General features: G+C 66.7%; 1 protein-coding gene across 1 annotated transcript; it reads left to right on the top strand.

The window, feature by feature from the left end:
- The first annotated feature begins 541 nt into the window (after window positions 1–541).
- Window positions 542–16,611, top strand: DUSP8 (dual specificity phosphatase 8). Its single transcript, XM_070358925.1, has 7 exons — window positions 542–879; window positions 6,361–6,698; window positions 8,146–8,284; window positions 11,892–12,058; window positions 12,573–12,732; window positions 12,863–12,986; window positions 13,204–16,611. Exons 2-7 carry the CDS (start codon window positions 6,468–6,470, stop codon window positions 14,240–14,242), a joined length of 1,860 nt encoding a protein of 619 aa, XP_070215026.1. The 5' UTR covers window positions 542–879; window positions 6,361–6,467; the 3' UTR covers window positions 14,243–16,611.
- The last annotated feature ends 1,615 nt before the right edge of the window (window positions 16,612–18,226 follow it).

Below are 18,226 nucleotides of genomic sequence, written 5' to 3'. Positions count from 1 at the left end.
GGACGCGCGGATGCCTAAGGTAAAGCGCCGCCTGGGCCGGGCTCGCGGGGTGCGCTCGTGCCCGCCCCGGGCTAGAGAAGCCGCCCGCGGCAGGCCCCGCATGAACAAAGACTGCCGGGGGTGGGGTGGGGTGGGGGGCAGCTCCTGCCAGGCCGGTGGAGAGAGGACGCTCGCGCTCGGGACCCGGACGACTGGACCCTCCGCGTCTGTAAGATGAGACTGGGGGGGCGGTCTCCGGGTGGGGCGGAGCGCTGGGGCCCGGAGGGCTTCCTGGAGGTGGGGTTCCAGGCGCGGGATCGGAGGCCGCGCGGCCCCTTTAAGATCCGGGGCCGGGGCGAGAGGGGAGGGCAGAGGGCGCCCGGCGACGGCGCGGAGGCCGGCCCCCGCCCCCCACGGCCGCCGCCTCTAATCTGCACCCGGAGCCGGGGCGCTGGCTGACGTCACCTGCCCCCGAGCCGCGTGCGCTGATTGGCTGCAGGTGACGTCAGGGGCTTTTTTCGCTTGGCATGACCTCATCCCCGCCGGCGGCCCCGCCCTCCGCCCCGGGCCTGTCACTCGCGGCCGAGCGCGGCGGCCAAGCCGGCTCCGCGGCCCCCGCCCCCCGCCCCGCCGGACGCCGGACCCCGAGCCCGAGCCCGAGCCGGAGCAGCCCCGGCCGCGCCCGCCGAGCCGCGGGGTGGGATGCGCGCGTGCCCGCCCGCAGTGCGCGCGCTCGGGCCCGTGCGAGCGCTCCCCGCGGCGGCGGCGACGGCGGCGACCCGCGCGCTCCCCCGGCCCCGGCTGCGCGGGCCCCCGCCGGGCCCATGGGCTGCGCGGCGGAGCGGGCGCGCTGAGCGCAGCGCAGGTCCCGGGTGCCGGCCTGAGGCGAGCGAGAGCGAGGTGAGCGGGGCGCCGGTGGGGCTGGGGGACGCGCGGGGCGCCGGCGGGGCCGGGGGGGGGTGGTTCGTGCGGGGCGCAGGCGGGGCTGAGGGGGGGCGCGCGGAGCGCCGGGGGCCTGGGGGCGACGCGCGAGGCGCCGGGGTGCTGGGGGTACGCGCGGGGCGCCGAGGGGCTAGGGGATCACCGGCGCGCGGCCCGAGCGCCCGGCTCGGCCGGGTGGGCGCTGCATCGGGAGCGCTCGGGGGGTTGCGCGGGGCGGGCACGGGGAAGAGGAGATGGCCTGGAGATGAGCGGCCCCCACCGGCCCTCAGGAGCGCCGCGGACCCGACCGAGAAGTCCTTCCCCCGCCTCCCGCGGCGCCCCGCGGACCCCGGCCCGGCACACACCCGGCCACCGCTTCGCCGCCTTTCTACGCGCGATTCTTTCTTATTTTGGTGGGGGAGGGGCATGAATTAAGGACGAGGACGACCATTAAGATCGAGCGTGGATCTATCTGAGCCCCATGTGCCCCCCCGAAAAGCACCCCCACCACAGGGACCAGGATTGAAGAGGATCGTCCTTTGCAGGGCCGGGCGCGGAGATGCGGCGGCCTGGGCCGTTGGAGCTCAGGGCGTTTGGCGGGTGGCAGCCTCAGGAGAGGTTCGCTCCGTGTCTGGCCTTCTCCCCTGTCTTGCCACGCTGCGATGGGCACCCCACCTCAGGGAGCTCAGCTGGCCTCTGCGGAATAAAGGCCAGCCGCCAGCCTGCTGCAGACGCGGCGGGTGCTGGGGGAGGGGCTGGCACTGCCAGGCTGAGTGCAACCAGCCTCCTTCAGCCTGTGCACCCACCTTGGGGTGAAGAGTATGTAATAGTCTGGCCTGGAGGGGAAGGGGCAGAAATGGGCCCAGTCTGCACGAGGTCATCCCTTCTGGGAGAATTTACCTTCTAATTTCCTGCTGCAAAAAATGTACTGACTTTGCAAGGGGGAGCGTTGGGGCCTGAGCTCTCAGTGATGGGGTGGGGGTGGGCGGCCTCCGTAGGATGGGGGAGAAAGGCGGCGGGTGGAGTGTGCGGTCTGCAGTTTTCTTGCGCAGCTTGGTGAAGGGGAGGGGGTTCTTCCTGCCTTGTGCCCTCTGCTCCTGGGGGTCTGTGGAGGTCTGAGAGACTGTCCGTTCCCAGCGTCTCCCCGAGTCCTTCTTGCTCCCACAGCAGCCCAGGAAACGCAGGTAGCATCCAGCACCCCTGTCCTGCCCCAAGATGGCAGGTGTCCCTGGCATTTGCTCCTCAGATGGTTGATAAGCATTCGCCAAAGATGGCCAGGTCATGTGACCAGGGACTGGGAGTTCGTCCTGAAGTCTAACTGAAATACCTCCTGCTGTAGTCAGCCTAGGGCCCTGGGGGAGTTGCTAGGCAGGTTCTAGTCCCCTGCTGCCCTCCGGAAGCTTCCTGGATCCCAGAGGCTGCCTCTGGAAAGGGCAGGTTCCAGGCACAGAGATGCAGAAAGATGTTTGAAGCCCCTTTCCGCACCAGGACCCTTCCCAGCATCACCTCTCCTCTAGGCTGAGGCTGACCTTGAGGCCCAGAAGCTGCAATCAGAGAGCTTGGGGTGGGGGGTGGGGGGCCCGTAGTCTCCTGCCTAGAGGAGGGGTGGAGGAAGCGGAGGTTGTCTGCCTGTCTCCTAGATGTGCAGCTCCCAAGGAGAGGAGAGGAAGGGGCGAGCCCACAGCAACAGTGATGAGGCTCGGGCTGAGACTGTCAGACTGCACAGGCTGAGGCCCCCTCTGCCTGAACCTCAGACGGTGACTGGTGGGCTCTGGCCCCGGCAGTTAGCATGGGGGAGGGGTGCCCAGTAGAAGTCCTGTTGATCAGCGGGAATAAAACCAGCTAGGCAGGAGCAGAGGAAGCCGAGACTGGTGCGTCCTGAGCCTGCCTCCCTGAGGACCCTTGTGCCAAGCCCTCCAGTCCCAGTTCAGCCCCGAACTCCTGGGCACTGAGGGTAGAGCCCCACCCCACTGTCTCCCAAGTCCATAGCCTCCCCAGGTCAGGCTGGCTCTGCCTGGCCTTGCCAAGAGCAGCCAGGACAGAGTGGACGCAGCTTGGGTCCTGTGCCAGTCATCTCAGAGAGCTGGGGGGCGGTGCAGAGAGCCAACCTGGTGAGCACGTGGGCCCCTGCCTGTGAGAGGCCACCCCTGCCAGCCTCTCTCCTGGCTTCCAGAGGGTAGCAGTTTCTGCCTCCAAGCCTGCCCCCGGGTCAGAGTGAGCCGGAAACCCAGCACCGGGGGTCTGTGCGCCGTCAGCTCTGCCTGAGGCCTACCTTGGTGACCTGGCTCCGCCAGGCCGGAGCCACGCTGAGTGGTGGCCAGGGTCTCTGTCTGCCTTTCCTGGGATTCCCGCGTCCCCCGACGCTGAGCACAAGGTGCCCTGGTGAGGATGCCCCTAGCTGGGAGTTTTCTGGTTGTACACGTGCTGAGGGACACGGATGTCCCTCTTGGAGGCCATGGGAGCCGGTGAGGAGAGGCTGTGGCTGCATCTGGGGCTGGGGCGTGCTGGAATCTCGGGCACTCGCGTGCAGAAGGTGAGGACACATGCGTGCAGTGACCACGTGAACGTGCACACACGCACTGTTGTGTGAATCACGGCACACAGGGCTGGGATGGATTGTGGGAACCGGGTAAGTACGTGCCATGAGCGTGGCCAGTGGCAAAGGGCTGTGTCCAGCCTGTATTTCACATGAGGGCCAGGTGGCGCCGTGGACCCCAGGAAAGCAGGGAGGCGGTGCCTGTGGCCTCCCAGGCCTGGCCCAGCAGCAGGCAGGGAGGGGCGGGGCTCCTCCTGCTTCTGGCCTGGGACCCTGTCTCCTCGGCTGCTGCCCTCTGGTGGGGCTGACCCAGGCTCCCAGCTGACCTAGGCTCTGGGTGCTCCCTCCCCGGGGGAGGGTCTCAGCTGAGCCTGCAGGGGGTCCTTAAAAGCCGGGAGGCCCAAGCCCCTACACATCCATTTTCTCTGCGCCCACCTGGCCTATTGCAGCATCTCCACCCCACCCTGCTCTGCCCAGCTCTGCGCCCTGCTCTGACTGTCGCAGCTGGGGAAGTGAGGGGTCTGCCCAAGGAGGGCCTGGGGGCCAGCACAATGCAGGGGGTCCCGCCCAGGAAGGGCAGGGCTCCCCAGGATGGGAGAGTGAGCCTGTGCACGTGGGAGGTGACTGGAGGGTTAGGACCTGGTGGGGCGTGCAGGGGCGGGCGGGCCTGGCTGAATTGGTCCCCCTCCCAGCTGCTGGGCACCTGAGGGCGGGCGCGGGGAGCGGGCGAGGAGTGGACCTGGCTCTGCAGCTCCGCCTGCTGCCGCAGGAGCAGCGGTTGCCTGGCACCCCTGCTGTTGCCATGGCAACAACGGAGGTGCCAACTTGCTAATGAGTCCCCCTCAGCTGCAAATAACAATATTACAGTGGTTAATAGGGCCAAGCCAGAGGCTCCTCAGGAGCCGGGGCTGGGGACCAGGTACCAGGTGGGCCCACAGGCCAGCCGTCCACCCCTCCAGCCCCTGCCCCCTCTCCTCCGCGGGTCTCCGGCCTCACCTCCCTGCCCCTCCGCCAGCCTCCTCTCCCCTTCGTGCAGTGAGCACCCCTTCACGCCGCTCTGGCAGTGTAAGGACTGCCGCAGGGGCAGCAAAGGCCTCCTCCCCCGCCCCACCTCCCCCCGTGGGAGGAGGCTCTGCCCATGGTGTCCCCACCCCACGGTCTCCTTGTCGGGGTCCTGGGCCTCTGGACTGGAGGCAGGTCCCACACCCCATGGTGGGAGGCTCTGCCCAGGTGCGTCAGGGGGGCCTGGAGGCGGGGCCTGTCCCAGCCTTAAAGGGAGTCAGGCAAGAACTTGGAAAAACCTCTCAAAACCGCTCGACCAGGAGTCGAGTTGGGGTCCCCTGGGCACGCGGACAGAGGCCTCAGAGCAGGTCGGGCCCCTCAGCAGGCAGACCCACTGTCTTGCCATGGCCCTCAGGAGGGCAGGGCCCCGTCTGCACCCCAGGCCCTGCCCCCACCATCAAGGCGCCCAAGCGCCTGAGGAGCAGCATCTGTGAGCAGGACCTCGAGGCCCCAGCACTGTCCAGGGCCTCCCTTGGCACCAGCTCCAGTGGCCCAGCCCTGGGCTGCCCATGCCAGGCGGGCCAGTCCCCGCCTGCCTTGCACCTCCTCCTCTGTGACCCCTGGCACCCCCCACGAGCCTGGGAGCTCATCCCAAGGGCTGGCGCAGAGACAGTGGCCACCGTCCCCAGGGTCGTCAGTGCTGACTGAAAGGCGAAGCGTGTCTCCAAGCGCCGCGCACCCCAGCACCCTCTGTGGCTGCCGGCGAGGGGCTTACCGAGGGAGTTCCCTCGCTGGCCCTGTGGGGGAGTCCGTCTCTCAGCCTCCCCACCCCCCAAGCTGGCAGAGGAGAGACCCCGGGTGATCAGGGCGGCCGTGGGCCCCTTTCTGTCCAGTGTCCTTGATGCGACCTTGGGTTAATCCCACCCCTCCCCCGAGCCTCAGTTTCCCCAGCTTTCGAGCAAACTCGTCATCCTGAAGATGCATGCCTCCCTGGGTACTGTGAGGCCTGGGAGGGGGGGCGTTGAGAAAGGCCCGTCTTGGCAGGTGGGCCAGTGGTGGCAGAGGCTTGGCACCAAATCAGAGGGGGCTTCCGCCCAGACTCCAGAGCCTCACGTCCCACCCACCTCCTACTCCCTCCAGTCACCCCTGAGCCCGAGGGTCCTACACAGTCACCCACACTCACCGCTGACCACTATCCTTGGGTGCCCTCCACCGCACCACAGTCCTTGTACCCACCAGGCCCCCAAAGGGGCCTCCTCAACCCCAGGGCACTGATGAGTCTGCGGTGCCCCATCATAGTGTCTCCCCCATTTCGTAAGTGTGTGACCCAGCCCTGAAGAAGGAGGAGGAGGCTGGCCCCCTGTGTGCCTGAACCCGGGCCCGCAGAACTGGGACGCAGAGCTCCCGGCCCAGTCGGTGCCCTGCCCTCCACCCCATCCAGATGATCGGCTTATGGAGCCAGCGGGCCACGCCGTCCAGAAAGTGGGGGGCGGGGAGAGACCTGCATCCCCAAGACAGGACAGGCAACGCTGGGGCAGAAGGGGGCGCCCTGGGAGGGGTGAGCGTCCGGGGGGCCTGGCCTGGGGGAGGGACCCTCGGGCCTCACCCTGCCTGAGTCCTGCGGCCCCGCCTTCTGTGGTCCCCACTCGCCTTGCTATGTCCTGCTGAGAGGCTGGCGCTGTGACCTGGAGGGCTCAGGACGGGACCAGCCCCTCCCGAGCACCCTTCCCAGGGTCACAGACCCCAACGGGAAAGCCGCAGGCTCAGGGAGCCCAACCTCCAGGAAGGAGCCAGAGGGAGCGAGAACCCTCCCCACTGGCATGTGTCAGCCCCAGACACGCTGCCCTTGGACCAGTCCCCTTGCCAGCCCGTCCGAGGCCCAGGGGCCTGCGGGACCACTGACCGTCCGCCTCTCCCCGCAGGTCTGGCGCCATGCCTGGGCACTCCAAACCCTAGGCCACGTCCAGGCCGTTGGAGCTGCCCCTGCCCACTCCCGGGGTCGCCCCTCCCCACTGCCCACTGCCGCGCCATGGCCGGGGACCGGCTCCCACGGAAGGTGATGGATGCCAAGAGGCTGGCCAGCCTGCTGCGGGGCGGGCCCGGGGGCCCGCTGGTCATCGACAGCCGCTCCTTCGTGGAGTACAACAGCTGGCACGTACTCAGCTCCGTCAACATCTGCTGCTCCAAGCTGGTGAAGCGGCGGCTACAGCAGGGCAAAGTGACCATTGCTGAGCTGATCCAGCCTGCCGCCCGCAGCCAGGTATGCAGCCCGCCCGTCTCTCTGGCTCCTCCGGGAGCCAGGGCTGGGGCAGCCTTCCCTTTTTCTGCCCTTGAAGCTGCTCTGTGCTCCTCGGGGTCAGATTCCAAGCCATTGGCAGGCAGCGCCCCTGTCCACCTTAGGACTACAAGAGTGCTCCTCCCCAGGGTGACCCTCCGCCGACAGACTCAACACCCTCCTACCAGCTTCCTGCCCTCCCCACAGAGCCACTGACCCTGCCCGGGTCCCCACTCAGCCCCACACAGAGGCCTCCATGCAGGGCCCAGCCACGTGGTGTGGCTGTGCCCGGGCTGTGGATGGAGCCGGGGGGGACACGGGAGACAGACGGGCAGCGAGGAGGGCGGCTAGGCCTCTCTGACCACCCTGAGGACTCAGAGGAGGACCAGACGGGCGGCTGGGGGCTCACACAGGCACAGGGGCATCCAGTCCCGGTCTCTCCCCCGGATCCTGAGGCCCAGGAGCTCTCTCCGAGGCCTGCAAGACCGTCGCTGGTCACCTCAGGCAACAGTTGTCTCTGTTGCCCAGGGGCATCGAGCCCACACTGGACTGTGACCTGCGAAGCCCGCGTGGGGGAGGTTTGGCTCCCCAGGCGGCCCAGAGGCTCAGGGAGGGGTCTTGGTCACTGGCCCTGCTTGGGGCAGAGCTGGGATGTGAGAGGAGCCAGACGGGAGTCCCCTGCGGCCTCCAGTGAGGGGAATCCGGTGATGAATAACCCCCAGCAAGTGCTGGGCCAGAATGCTCTCCCATTGGCTGTTGGTGACATCATCGGCCCAGGGCTGGCAGCTCAGCGGGCTTAAGGGCTGAGCGTGTTGGGGGCGGGCTACCAGCTGCTCCGAGCCCAGCGGCTCACATCTGGGCCCCCAGCTGGCAGCGGAGAGGGGAGGGCCGGTGGGCCCCAGCTTCCCACTGCTTCCACTGGGATGGCTGGGGGCAAGGAGGGCCTGCTGCAGCCTCCGGAGGCCCCATCACTGGCCAGGGACAGAAGGAGACCCCAGACCCAGAGGTCCCCCCACCCAGCCTTCAGAATCCCCAACGTGTGCCTCCTGGGGCCCTCGGCCTTCCTGGGAGCCAGCCAGGCCTCCCTGTGCCCCGGAGGTCAGGGCGCCCGCATGCGCCTCCTGGGAACTCACGCCTGCCCCGCGTCTCCTCCACAGGGGCTGGGCCCCCAGTGTCTGTTAACTGTATGTGGGAGCGTGGCTGCCTCAGGGGGCTGTGTCCCCCGACCCTCCCTGCTCCGGGGGGCTGCCCTGTGGCTGCACAGTCACAGCTGTCCAGGTGTACACCGTGGCTGGGCGCCCGCCCTCCCTGCCTTCAAGGCACCACAGGGACAGGCCCTCCCTTTCCACCGCCTGACCAGCAGCAGTGGAGGCGGCAGGGGATGCGGCGACTGGCGGGCACCTGGCCCCCCTGACCTCTGCCCTCTGCCCAGATGGAGGCCGCGGAGCCTCAGGACGTGGTGGTCTACGACCAGAGCACCCGGGACGCCAGCGTGCTGGCCGCAGACAGCTTCCTGTCCATCCTGCTCAGCAAGCTTGACGGCTGCTTCGACAGCGTGGCCATCCTTACAGGTGCCTTCCCGAGGCCTCTCTCCCCTGCTGGCGGCAGGGCGGGGGCGGGGGCAGGGGTGGGCACGTCCAAAGGGTCACGTTCCGGATCGGCCTCTGCTCTCCTCTCTAAGCCCAGGGCCCAGCGTCTGCTGGGGCGGTGGGGACCCAGTGGAGGCGAAGCTAGGGAGCTCTGAGTTCTCAGGGACTCCTCCGACCCCCTCCCCCAGGCCCCCACACTTCAGGTCCCACCTCCAGCGAGGGCCCAGGCCCACCACCAGCAGGTGAGACATGGACAGCGGGAAACCCCAACACAGGCCTGAGGCAGGGGAAATGGGGGGGATCTAGGCAAAGACCTGGTGTACCTTGGAAGCTACCCCCCACCCACACAGGTACGCGCACACACACACACACACACACACACACACACACACGCATACAGTCTGAGGGAGGAGGCATAGGCCCCACCCTGGGGAAACCCTAGTCTGAGCAGGAACTGATCCCCCACTGGGGGGTCCTCTGAATGTTCCAGCTGGCACAGGGAGCCTAGCAACTGCCTATTTGATCACCACTGCTATCTGCCCAGGGGGAGGTCCCCATGGGGCTTACATTCCCCCAGATCAGACTGGCCAGCCCCCTCCCCAGGTGGCCCAGGGCCTGTCCCCCAGGATGTGCGACCTCCCTGCCTGGGTGCCCTGCGCTACAGCAGGAGAGGGTGGGGGGAGGGCCCACACCGGCATCACCCCCACCATCACACAGCTGCTAGGGTGCTGCTCTTCATTCTGACACCTGCCCTGAGCACCTCCTGAGCATGACGGGCGTTGGGGGCACCAGGCCAGCCCTCCTGTGAGGCGAGGGGCTGCAGACTGCTCCAGCAGCTGCCAGGGGCCGGGGCTCCGGGCAGACCCCTCAGAGAACGGGTCCTGTGAGCGTGTGCTGTGCTCTCCATGTGTGGATGGGGGGGGTGTGTGTGTGCGTGCATGTGTGAGCTCTGGGAGCCAGAAGCCACAGAGCTGCAGAGCTGACACAGCTGATATGCCTTGGGGCTGTGTGGGCCGAGCGGAGGGGGGTGTCACAGGTGTCCTGGTCTGCCCGCAGTCCCCCGGGAGCCCCTGTGTGTGTGCACACACGCGCGTGTGTGCCCTTGCTACATATGACACCAGAGGCCCTCCCAGACGTTTGAGAAGAGGGTCCCGGAGCAGCGCCCCACTTCCCCCTGGGCTGCCCAGGGCCCTTGCTGGTCAGTCCCGGGTGAGCTGGGTGGGAAGTCCCCTGCGAGCTGGCGGTGCCCCACCCCAGGGTTAGAGGGTTTCCCCCGTTTCTATGAGGAGCAAGCCAGGGAGCAGTCATGACCCTGAGGAGGGACAGGCTTGGGGCAGCGCCCACCCGAACCCTGGAGAAGGGCAGGGCCGAAGGGTTAGAGGTAGGCCGTCGGCCCAGCGAGCTAGGCACACGGAGCGGGCTGGGCAGACGCCCGCGGGAAGGACAGACCCCTCCGTGGGTGGGCGGAGGGGCGCCAGGGAGACGCGCGGCACAGCCAGGGAGAAGGGAACTCCAGGGCGGGGCGCTTTGCGGAGCGAGCGGTGGAAGCGGGCCGCGCCGGGGTCCCGAGCCGGTGCCCAGACCACGCCGCGCCTCTCCCGCACGGCTACTGGCCATGACTCCCGGCGGGCATGGGGACGCGCGCCTGGCGCTTTAAGGGGTGCGCGGAATGCGGGCCGGTGTGGTCGCCGCGGGCCGCCCAGCCCCTGCGCGCCACCTCTCGACCCGGCCGGAGAGGACTCCAGCGCTTGCGGCCCCTGCGCGGAGGGCGGGTGCCGCCCCAGCCCGGGACTGCGGCGGGCAGGGACTGCGGCGGGCAGCGGGGGCTCCGGGGCGCGCCCCCAAATCCGGGCCGAGCCGCATCCGCACTGGAGCGCGCAGTGACAGAGGTGGGTGGGGCCAGGAGTGCCTCCCGGAACGCGCGTTTTTCCCTGACCTGCAAGGCATGGTTGGGGAGGGGGGGCTACCCTACCGAAGGAGGGTGCCCTGGAGAGCCCTGGGAGGTCTGGGCACCTCCCCAGGTCCTGAGAGGGCTGCACCCCGGGGGAGTGGGGGACAGACGGTCCAGGGCTGCTGGCACAGATGCTGCCCTCCCATGTCACCCATTCCTAGGCCCTGGGGTGTCCCGAAATCATGGGAGGACTGGAGGCTATAGGGAGCACTCTAAGCTGCCTGACTCTGCCTAGAGGGCGTTCTTGGGGGTTCCAGGAATTGCAGCAAAGGCTGGCAGATCTCTGCCCCTCCTAGAGGCTCTCCTTAGGAAGAGGGGGTTCCTGGTGGAATTCTCCACCCCACACACTTGCCTGTCTTTGCTGCTGAGAGAGCAGAGGAAAGGGACTGGCAGAGAAGGGTCTTCTGAGAGATGGTGCAGGCCCCGCCCCTCCCCCACGGGGGTCCCTGGCTCTGCACAGTGAGCTGGGGCCCGGCCCGGCCTCCCCTCGGGACCTGAGCAGCAGTGCCGGTGCCTCTGTCACCTGCTTCTCCCCGTGCAGCCAGCAGGCTCCCCTCCAAGGCTTATACCTCCATGCCCCTAGCCTGGAGGTGGTGGTCCCCCAAAGTCCAGCCTTGGTTAGGGGCCCCGGGAGTGCACCAGGCAGGCACTCTGGTTTATCTGAGCTGGGTCTAGGTGAAGAGCGAGGTCGCCAGGCATCTCTGTCTTCAGGAATCAGCCAGGTCTGGCCCCAACTGTGTCTGCGGGCGCCTGCCTCGCCCCTCTGCCGCCTCCTGGGGACAGGTCGGCCGTGGCCTGGCTGTTTGCTTATCCACTTCCATGAACCTCAGCACAGTGTCTGGGGCAGGCAGGACCAGGACACCGAAGCCCGAGGTCACTCGCTGAGTCCGATGTGTGCCCGTGGGTCCCCCTCAGCCCCTTCCTGACCAGCGGAGGGGCTCCTTCTGCCCACGTGCAGTCCAATGTACACGCGCGGGCAAGGAGGCAGGACACACGCCGGCCACGTGTACAGCGTGCGGCCTGCGTGCCCCAGTCCCCAGCGCTCCTTTCTCAGCCCAGCCTCTGCTCCTCCGTCGTCCCCTGCTGGGTGGAATGGAGCCGTAACCCGAGCGCACATGACCCTGTGTGCTGTGCCAGCTCCAGAGAGTGATGTCATGCCCAGGGCAGGGGGGGAGTGGCCCTCAGAAGCCCTTGCCTCTCTGTCCTGGCATCCAAGCCTGGCCCAGGGCTTCCAGCCAACTGGAGGGATTGCATCAGCCCTGGGGGAGAGGCGGGCAGGCCCAGCCTGGCCCCACGCCACAGCGTGAAGACCCCTGTGGCCTCTGAACCTGCCTGTGCGCGGGTGCTGCGTGTGCTGCATGCTGACTGGTCATTTGTACGGCCTCCACTTTTATGGGCATCACAGCGGCGTCCCGAGGGAGGCCAGCCCCTGACTGGCATGAGGAGGGATGTGGGCTTAGGGGTGGGTGATGGGAGCGGGACAGCCTGGAGCTCTCCAGGACCAGCACGGAGACCAGGTGCTCCAGCCGGGGGCTTGCTGGCAGACTGGGCTGGGGTCTGTGCAGGGGGAGGCTGGGCAGCCGCTCTCCTTCCCCAGCCGGCCCACCCCTGACATGCGTCTCATCCATCCGCCCGCAGGGGGCTTTGCCACCTTCTCCTCCTGCTTCCCCGGCCTCTGCGAGGGCAAGCCTGCTACCCTGCTTCCCATGAGCCTCTCCCAGCCCTGCCTCCCTGTGCCCAGCGTGGGCTTGACCCGCATCCTGCCTCACCTCTACCTGGGCTCTCAGAAGGATGTCCTGAACAAGGTGTGTGTGCAGCCGGAGCCGGAGCCTCTCCTGGGCTGGTCTGGGGTGGGGAGGTGGGGTGCGGGGGTGGGGGAGCTGACCGTGGATGTGAGGGGTAGATACGCCCGGGTGTGAGCCTGCCTGTGGTTTCACAGGACCCCAGAGGTCCTGGCAAGACCAGGGCAGGGCGGGGACGGGGCCTGGCAGGGCTGGGCAAAGAGGCGGCTCCCTGCCCCTTTGGCTCTGCAGCCTACGTGCCAGCCTGCTGATGTCACTGGGCCCCTGGCCAGCCCTGAAAGAACCCCGTGTTTTAAAAATGGTGACGCGGAAAGAGGGTAAAGCCACCGCCCAGGCAGCTCAGCCTTAAAATTCCTGGGAGCGGGAAGCAGGCTGTGGGCGGGTCTTGCAGGAGCCTTGCAGGGGGGGAGGCGGGGGCGGGGGGTGCTCCAGGAACCAGATTCCAAGGCCCCGCCTCCAGGGCATCCCAGTTTTCAGTTGGCTGCACCCGCTTCCACCCTGTTCCCTACCCTCCCAGGATCTGATGACCCAAAACGGAATAAGCTACGTCCTCAACGCCAGCAACTCCTGCCCCAAGCCCGACTTCATCTGCGAGAGCCGTTTCCTGCGCATTCCCATCAATGACAACTACTGTGAAAAGCTGCTGCCCTGGCTGGACAAGTCCATCGAGTTCATCGGTGAGGTGGCCGGCACCCTCTCACCCAGGCCCTGGGAGGGCTGGAAGGCAGGGGCGGGAGAGGGCGGGAGAAACCTGAGGGAAGGGAAGGGCTGTGCGGCCCCAGCACTCACGTGGACCCCTGCCCCCAGATAAAGCCAAGCTGTCCAGCTGCCAAGTCATCGTCCACTGTCTGGCCGGCATCTCCCGCTCTGCCACCATCGCCATCGCCTACATCATGAAGACCATGGGGATGTCCTCGGACGACGCCTACAGGTAGCGCCGCCCCCTCCACCCGCTCGCCCCGCCCCCTCCACCTGCTCGTCCGCGGAGCCACCGTTCTGGGCCGGGGAGGAGGCCTGAGCCCAGCCCTGGCCCACTGGGGTCTGCCCAGCAGCTAGGTGCCCCCGAGTGGGCACTGGGGGCTGGGGCGAGCCTGGGGAGCTGCCTGGCCCGGCCGGAGCCCTGCCCGCATCCCGCGGCTCTCCCCCAGGTTCGTGAAGGACCGGCGCCCGTCCATCTCGCCCAACTTCAATTTCCTGGGCCAGCTGCTGGAGTACGAGCGCAGCCTGAAGCTGCTGGCCGCCCTGCAAGGCGACGGGGCGTCCCACCCCGGGACCCCGGAGCCCCTGCCGGGCCCTGCCGCCCCACTGCCGCCGCCGCCGCCACCACCTACCTCAGAGAGTGCTGCGAACGCCGCCTCCAGGGAGGCTGCACAGACAGGGGGTGCGGAGGCCCCCGGCCCCGCACCTGCCACCAGCGCGCTGCAGCAGGGCCTCTGCGGCCTGCACCTCTCCTCCGACCGCCTCCAGGACACCAACCGCCTCAAGCGCTCCTTCTCGCTGGACATAAAATCGGCCTACACCCCGAGCCGGCGGCCTGACGACCCCGGGCCCCCGGACCCGGGGGAGGCCCCCAAGCTCTGCAAACTGGACAGCCCGTCCGGGGGCACGTTGGGCCTGCCCTCCCCAAGCCCCGACAGCCCGGACGCGGCGCCCGACCCGCGCCCCCGGCTCCGCCGGCGGCCCCGGCCCCCAGCCGGCTCCCCGGCGCGCTCCCCGGCGCAAGGCCTCGGCCTGAACTTCGGCGACGCCACCCGGCAGACTCCGCGGCACGGCCTCTCGGCCCTGTCGGCACCCGGGCTGCCCGGCCCTGGCCAGCCGGCAGGCCCCGGGGGCTGGGCGCCGCCGCTCGACTCCCCGGGCACGCCCTCCCCCGACGGGCCGTGGTGCTGCAGCCCCGAGGGCGCACAGGGCGCGGGCGGCGCGCGGTTCGCACCCTTCGGCCGGGCCGGGGGGCCGGGCGCGGGCGGCGGCGACCTGCGGCGGCGGGATGCGGCGAGGCCCGAGGCCCGGGACGCGAGGACCGGCTGGCCCGACGAGCCGGCCCCCGAGACGCAGTTTAAGCGCCGGAGCTGCCAAATGGAGTTCGAGGAGGGCATGGTGGAGGGGCGCGCGCGCGGCGAGGAGCTGGCCGCGCTGGGCAAGCAGGCCAGCTTCTCGGGCAGCGTGGAGGTCATCGAGGTGTCCTGACCGCGGCCGGAGCGGCCTCTCCGCGGGGACGCGGCGCCCCGAGCCCTTGGCTGCCCTCGGCTGGGCCCGCTATAAATATATATTATATATAATGCAAAGAAAGGTAAATGGTTTTACTGCGATTTTTATCGAGAAGTAAATATTTCCATTTTTTATTTATTTAAGCTGTTCATTCTGGCAATGATTTGGCAACAGTGCGGGCGGTCCTCGGAGCTCTATTTTTACTGTCTGGTATTTAAACTGAAACCCACGTTTCTAAGCAATATGAGGCCACCTTCAGTTGCAAGCTGGGGTGCCAGGCCTGGGGTTCCCCCGCCCCCTCCCCCAGGAAACACTGCTGACCATTGCAAAGAGGCTGCTGAGCTTTCGTGCACTTTTTACATAAGAAAAGGGGAAAAAAGGATAAAAAACCTTTGCCGCAGACTGAGCCGCAGAGCCTCCCTGCCCTCCCGCTGCGTCCTCTCCTGCCCCTCCCTTCTCTGCTCCTCTCCCGGCTCCTCACCAAAGCCATAGATGGGAGGGGGTGTCCCGGGAGCCGGGGGGGGGGTGGCCGAGGAGGCGCTCACAGCCCCCTGCCAGCTCCAGGCACCAAGTCTCAGTGCCACCGAGGGCGTCCCTGCCACCCATCCCCCCAGCCTGTTGCCTGCCAGGTGTTGGGGGGCCAGGGTGGGGTCCGGAAGAGGGTAGCAGTGCAGAGAAGGGGGCTCTGAGTGTGAGGGGACATGAGTCCCCAGGGCAGGGTGGAGGTGGAACAGCCCCACTCGCGTCTGAGCCTGGGTCCAGCCTTAGTTCCAGTCCCGAGGAGGCTGCTACCCTCTCCTCCACCTTGTGGGGTCCCCCCCCCCCAGTGCCAGCTGCCAAGTGGGGAACTGGCAGAGGGGGAGCTTGGCCCCTGAGGGGCAGTGGGAATAGCTGGGCCAGCCGTGCTGGCTCCACTGGTCGGAGGGCAGATAGATTCAGGGTCTTGTTCTGCCGGTCGAGGTGCCTCTCAGAGGAGGCACCTCATGCCTCTGGGTGGGGGTGGGGTGGGGTGTGGAGGCTTTCCTTCACTTGGGAGAGCCCCCTCCAGCTAAAGGCCCCTCATGTGAGCAGATGTTGGAGGTGTCCCCCATGTCTGCCAGCCCCCACAGGGCCCTCGGAGGAGGAAAACCCCGTACACCCCTCTCCTGTGGAGCGCTCCCCTCCCAAGTCTCCCTGATATCTTCGAGGTGACATGCCAGTCCCCAACCCCCGTTAGCTTTTTGGCCCAGGTGGGCCAGCCTGGGGGTGAGGGCAGGAGAAAAGCCCCAGCTATCCTCACCCCCCACCATCTGGGGTCAGGGGGACCCAAGGCTTTTGGCAGCAGGAGTGGGTGTCCCCCGACCTTCAGATGTCCTGGAGCATCCAGGAGTGGATGCTGGTCACTTGGTGAGAGGCCAAGGCCTGGCTGGAGGGGTGGCCTGGGCAGGACTGAGTGCTTGGGCAGGTGGGCGGGGGTTGCCTGCCCCCAGCTGCCCTCCAGCTGTTTATTCTGTTTGTTCTTCTTTTGACCCCAGCTCCTGTCCTGTCAAACCTCCTTTGAGCAAAAGTCCTGTTCCTGTTCCCTCTGTCCCCACCCCGTTCCCCCAAGAAAATAAGCTATCGTTGTATTTGCAATCTATGGATTAGAGGTTTAAGTATTTATTATTATTGGTTAATTATTATTATTATTGATTATGTAAATCTGCCTCCTGTGTGTCTATTGCGTTGGGTTTCGGAGGTGACCCTGGGTGTGGAGGATGCACTGGTCCCCTCTCCGCGCCCCACGCCTGTGCTGTCCAGGAGACAGTGGTGGGGGCCACTGGTTGAGCCCCACAGCCCTGGGGGCAGGTCCCACGGCCCGATCCCCTCCCTCCGTCCTTCTCCAGGGCTGCCGGTGCCCTGTGGCTTCTGGCCCGGGGCACGTGGGGGCTTTTGCTCTTGAGACACTGGCTGAAGTGAGTCGTTGTGAAGGGAGAAGTCCCTGTCTCAGCCCCCCAGCCCACGCCTCTCCCCATGCGGGGGCACAAGGCACCCAGCAAGAGCCCCTCCCTGGTCAGTCCCACCCACTCCCTGGGAGGTGCGGAGTGGGGCCCCAGGGCCCTCCCCCCTCCTGCCAGCCCAGTGCCCTGGCATGGGGTCCCCAGAATGGACCTGGCCTCCTCCTATTATTTGCTGGAAAGTCCAGCGGAGGAGAGGTGGCAGGTCCGCCCGCCCGGCTCCTGGTCCCTCTGGACTGGGCTGCCCACCCACCTGCCCGCCCCTCCTCTCCGCCCTCTCCCCCATCGCAGCCGCTCTCTGCTCCCTGTCCTGTCCCCTTCTTTTGTATTTGGAAACAACGTGTTGTAATAAATCCTGAGATGGGTGTTTTCTCCATGCGTCTGGCTGCCTCTTTCTTCAGGCTGGTGGGAGGTGGTGTGGAGGGGCTTCCTGGGGCCAGGAGGTGGAGGGTATGGGACCTGGAAAGCCAGACTGCCTCCCACTCATGGCTCTGAACCCAGAACCCTAAACTCAGGGGGCAGGGGGGGAGGGGGGAGGGGCAGATGTAGGATGTAGAACAGCCTTTTTTTTTTTTTTTTTTGCTGTTTCAAGCTACTGAGAATTTAAATAACGTAGAACTATATAAAAGGGAATCTCAGTTTCGGCCTTCAGCTCCCCGCAACCCCCTCTCCAGAAATAACTGCTGGGAGCAGTTCCACACCCCACTGCAGACCTCCATGTGTGTGCACGCGTGAGCAGCGTGTGAGTACACGCATGTACCTACCACACAACAGCTCTTCCTTTTCACCAGAAACGGGGGTCTAGCTCTACAGAGCATCTGCAACTAGCTTTAGGGCGTTATTTAGATTCCTTATGGAACGTGCAAAGCCCAAAGGCATGGGGATGCCTGATAGGAAGCTCCCTGTGCGTCTCCGGCCACCGGGCTCCTCTCCCTGGAGCCAGCGCCCCCTGCAGGCCTCCTTCCCTCCCTGCCGGGGTGGCAGAGCTGCAGTGTCAGTGTCCCCCTGGCCACCGAGCGTCCTCCGGCCTCGCTGCAGCTCTGAGCATCCCCATGGTGTCTCCTGGGACACATTCTGGCCCTGACTCCCCTGGCTCCCTCCAAAGTTTGCCCAGCCGTTACCATAACGACGGCTCCGCTGTACTGAGTGCTTGTGATGTGCCAGGCACCACTCCCTGAATTTCCTGGGAACCTCAGCTCTGGAGTCTCCGGGCAGCGTCCCCAGCAGATCTGTGCCCTCTGCCCCGCCGACCTCTGGCTAATGTGGCTCAAGATCTCCACTGGGGGGTCTGACCCTTCTTCGCGGTTGAACCTTCCTATCCTGGGGACCCTCCTCCTTTCTGAGCAGGCAGGTAGCCTAAACCAGTGACGCCAGCCAGACCTGTGTCTGTGCAAGTGTGTGTGACCACACACGTGTGTACACATAAGCACATGTGCACGTGTGTCAGCACACACACTTGCGTGGTGTATGTGTGTTTCAGGAAGCAGGAGAAAGCTAGGCCGGCCTCTCATCCGGGTCTTCGGGAGGAGGTAGGGTCCTTGAATCCTGCATCCTTAAGAGTCCTCAAAGAGGCCAAAGCTAGAAGCGTTGGCTGTCCTCTGGCAAAGCTATTTTTAGCTCAAGAACATCTATTTATAGCTCTGGCAGCCCCTTGGAGTCAATAAAGAGGAGGACGGGAAAAAGCTGATGGTTGTTTGCAGCAGCGCAGCGGTGCTTCCCCACCCCAACTCTGTAGGAGCACGGGAGACCAGCAGGGGCCCTGGGGCCGGGGCAAGACTCCAAACCCCTCGGCTCCCAGGGTCAGCCCGCCCCAGGACTGAATGAGGCAGGCAGGGCGGTCGGAGCTGGACCTCGGGGGCTGGCCTCCGCCTGCTCCTGACCACAGTCTGGTCCCGGCCACGCCGGGTCACCTGGGTTGTGGGCCCTCTGCTTATGTTTCCACATCTCCCCCGCCACCCCTCAACCCTAGACCAGGAGCTCTAGGCAC

Source organism: Bos mutus, chromosome 22, assembly GCF_027580195.1.
Source record: "Bos mutus isolate GX-2022 chromosome 22, NWIPB_WYAK_1.1, whole genome shotgun sequence".
NCBI lineage: Eukaryota > Metazoa > Chordata > Mammalia > Artiodactyla > Bovidae > Bos > Bos mutus.
Note: the sequence above shows the minus strand (reverse complement) of the source record. Positions and strands in the feature narration are given on the sequence as shown.

What these genes read in the sequence shown, in the direction of transcription:
- DUSP8 (XM_070358925.1), top strand. Translation starts at nt 6,468, where the DNA reads ATGGCCGGGGACCGGCTCCCACGGAAGGTGATGGATGCCAAGAGGCTG. An exon ending in AGCCTGCCGCCCGCAGCCAG is followed by an intron (nt 6,699 to 8,145) that starts GTATGCAGCCCG and finishes CCCTCTGCCCAG; the next exon opens with ATGGAGGCCGCGGAGCCTCA. An exon ending in CAAGTCCATCGAGTTCATCG is followed by an intron (nt 12,733 to 12,862) that starts GTGAGGTGGCCG and finishes CCCTGCCCCCAG; the next exon opens with ATAAAGCCAAGCTGTCCAGC.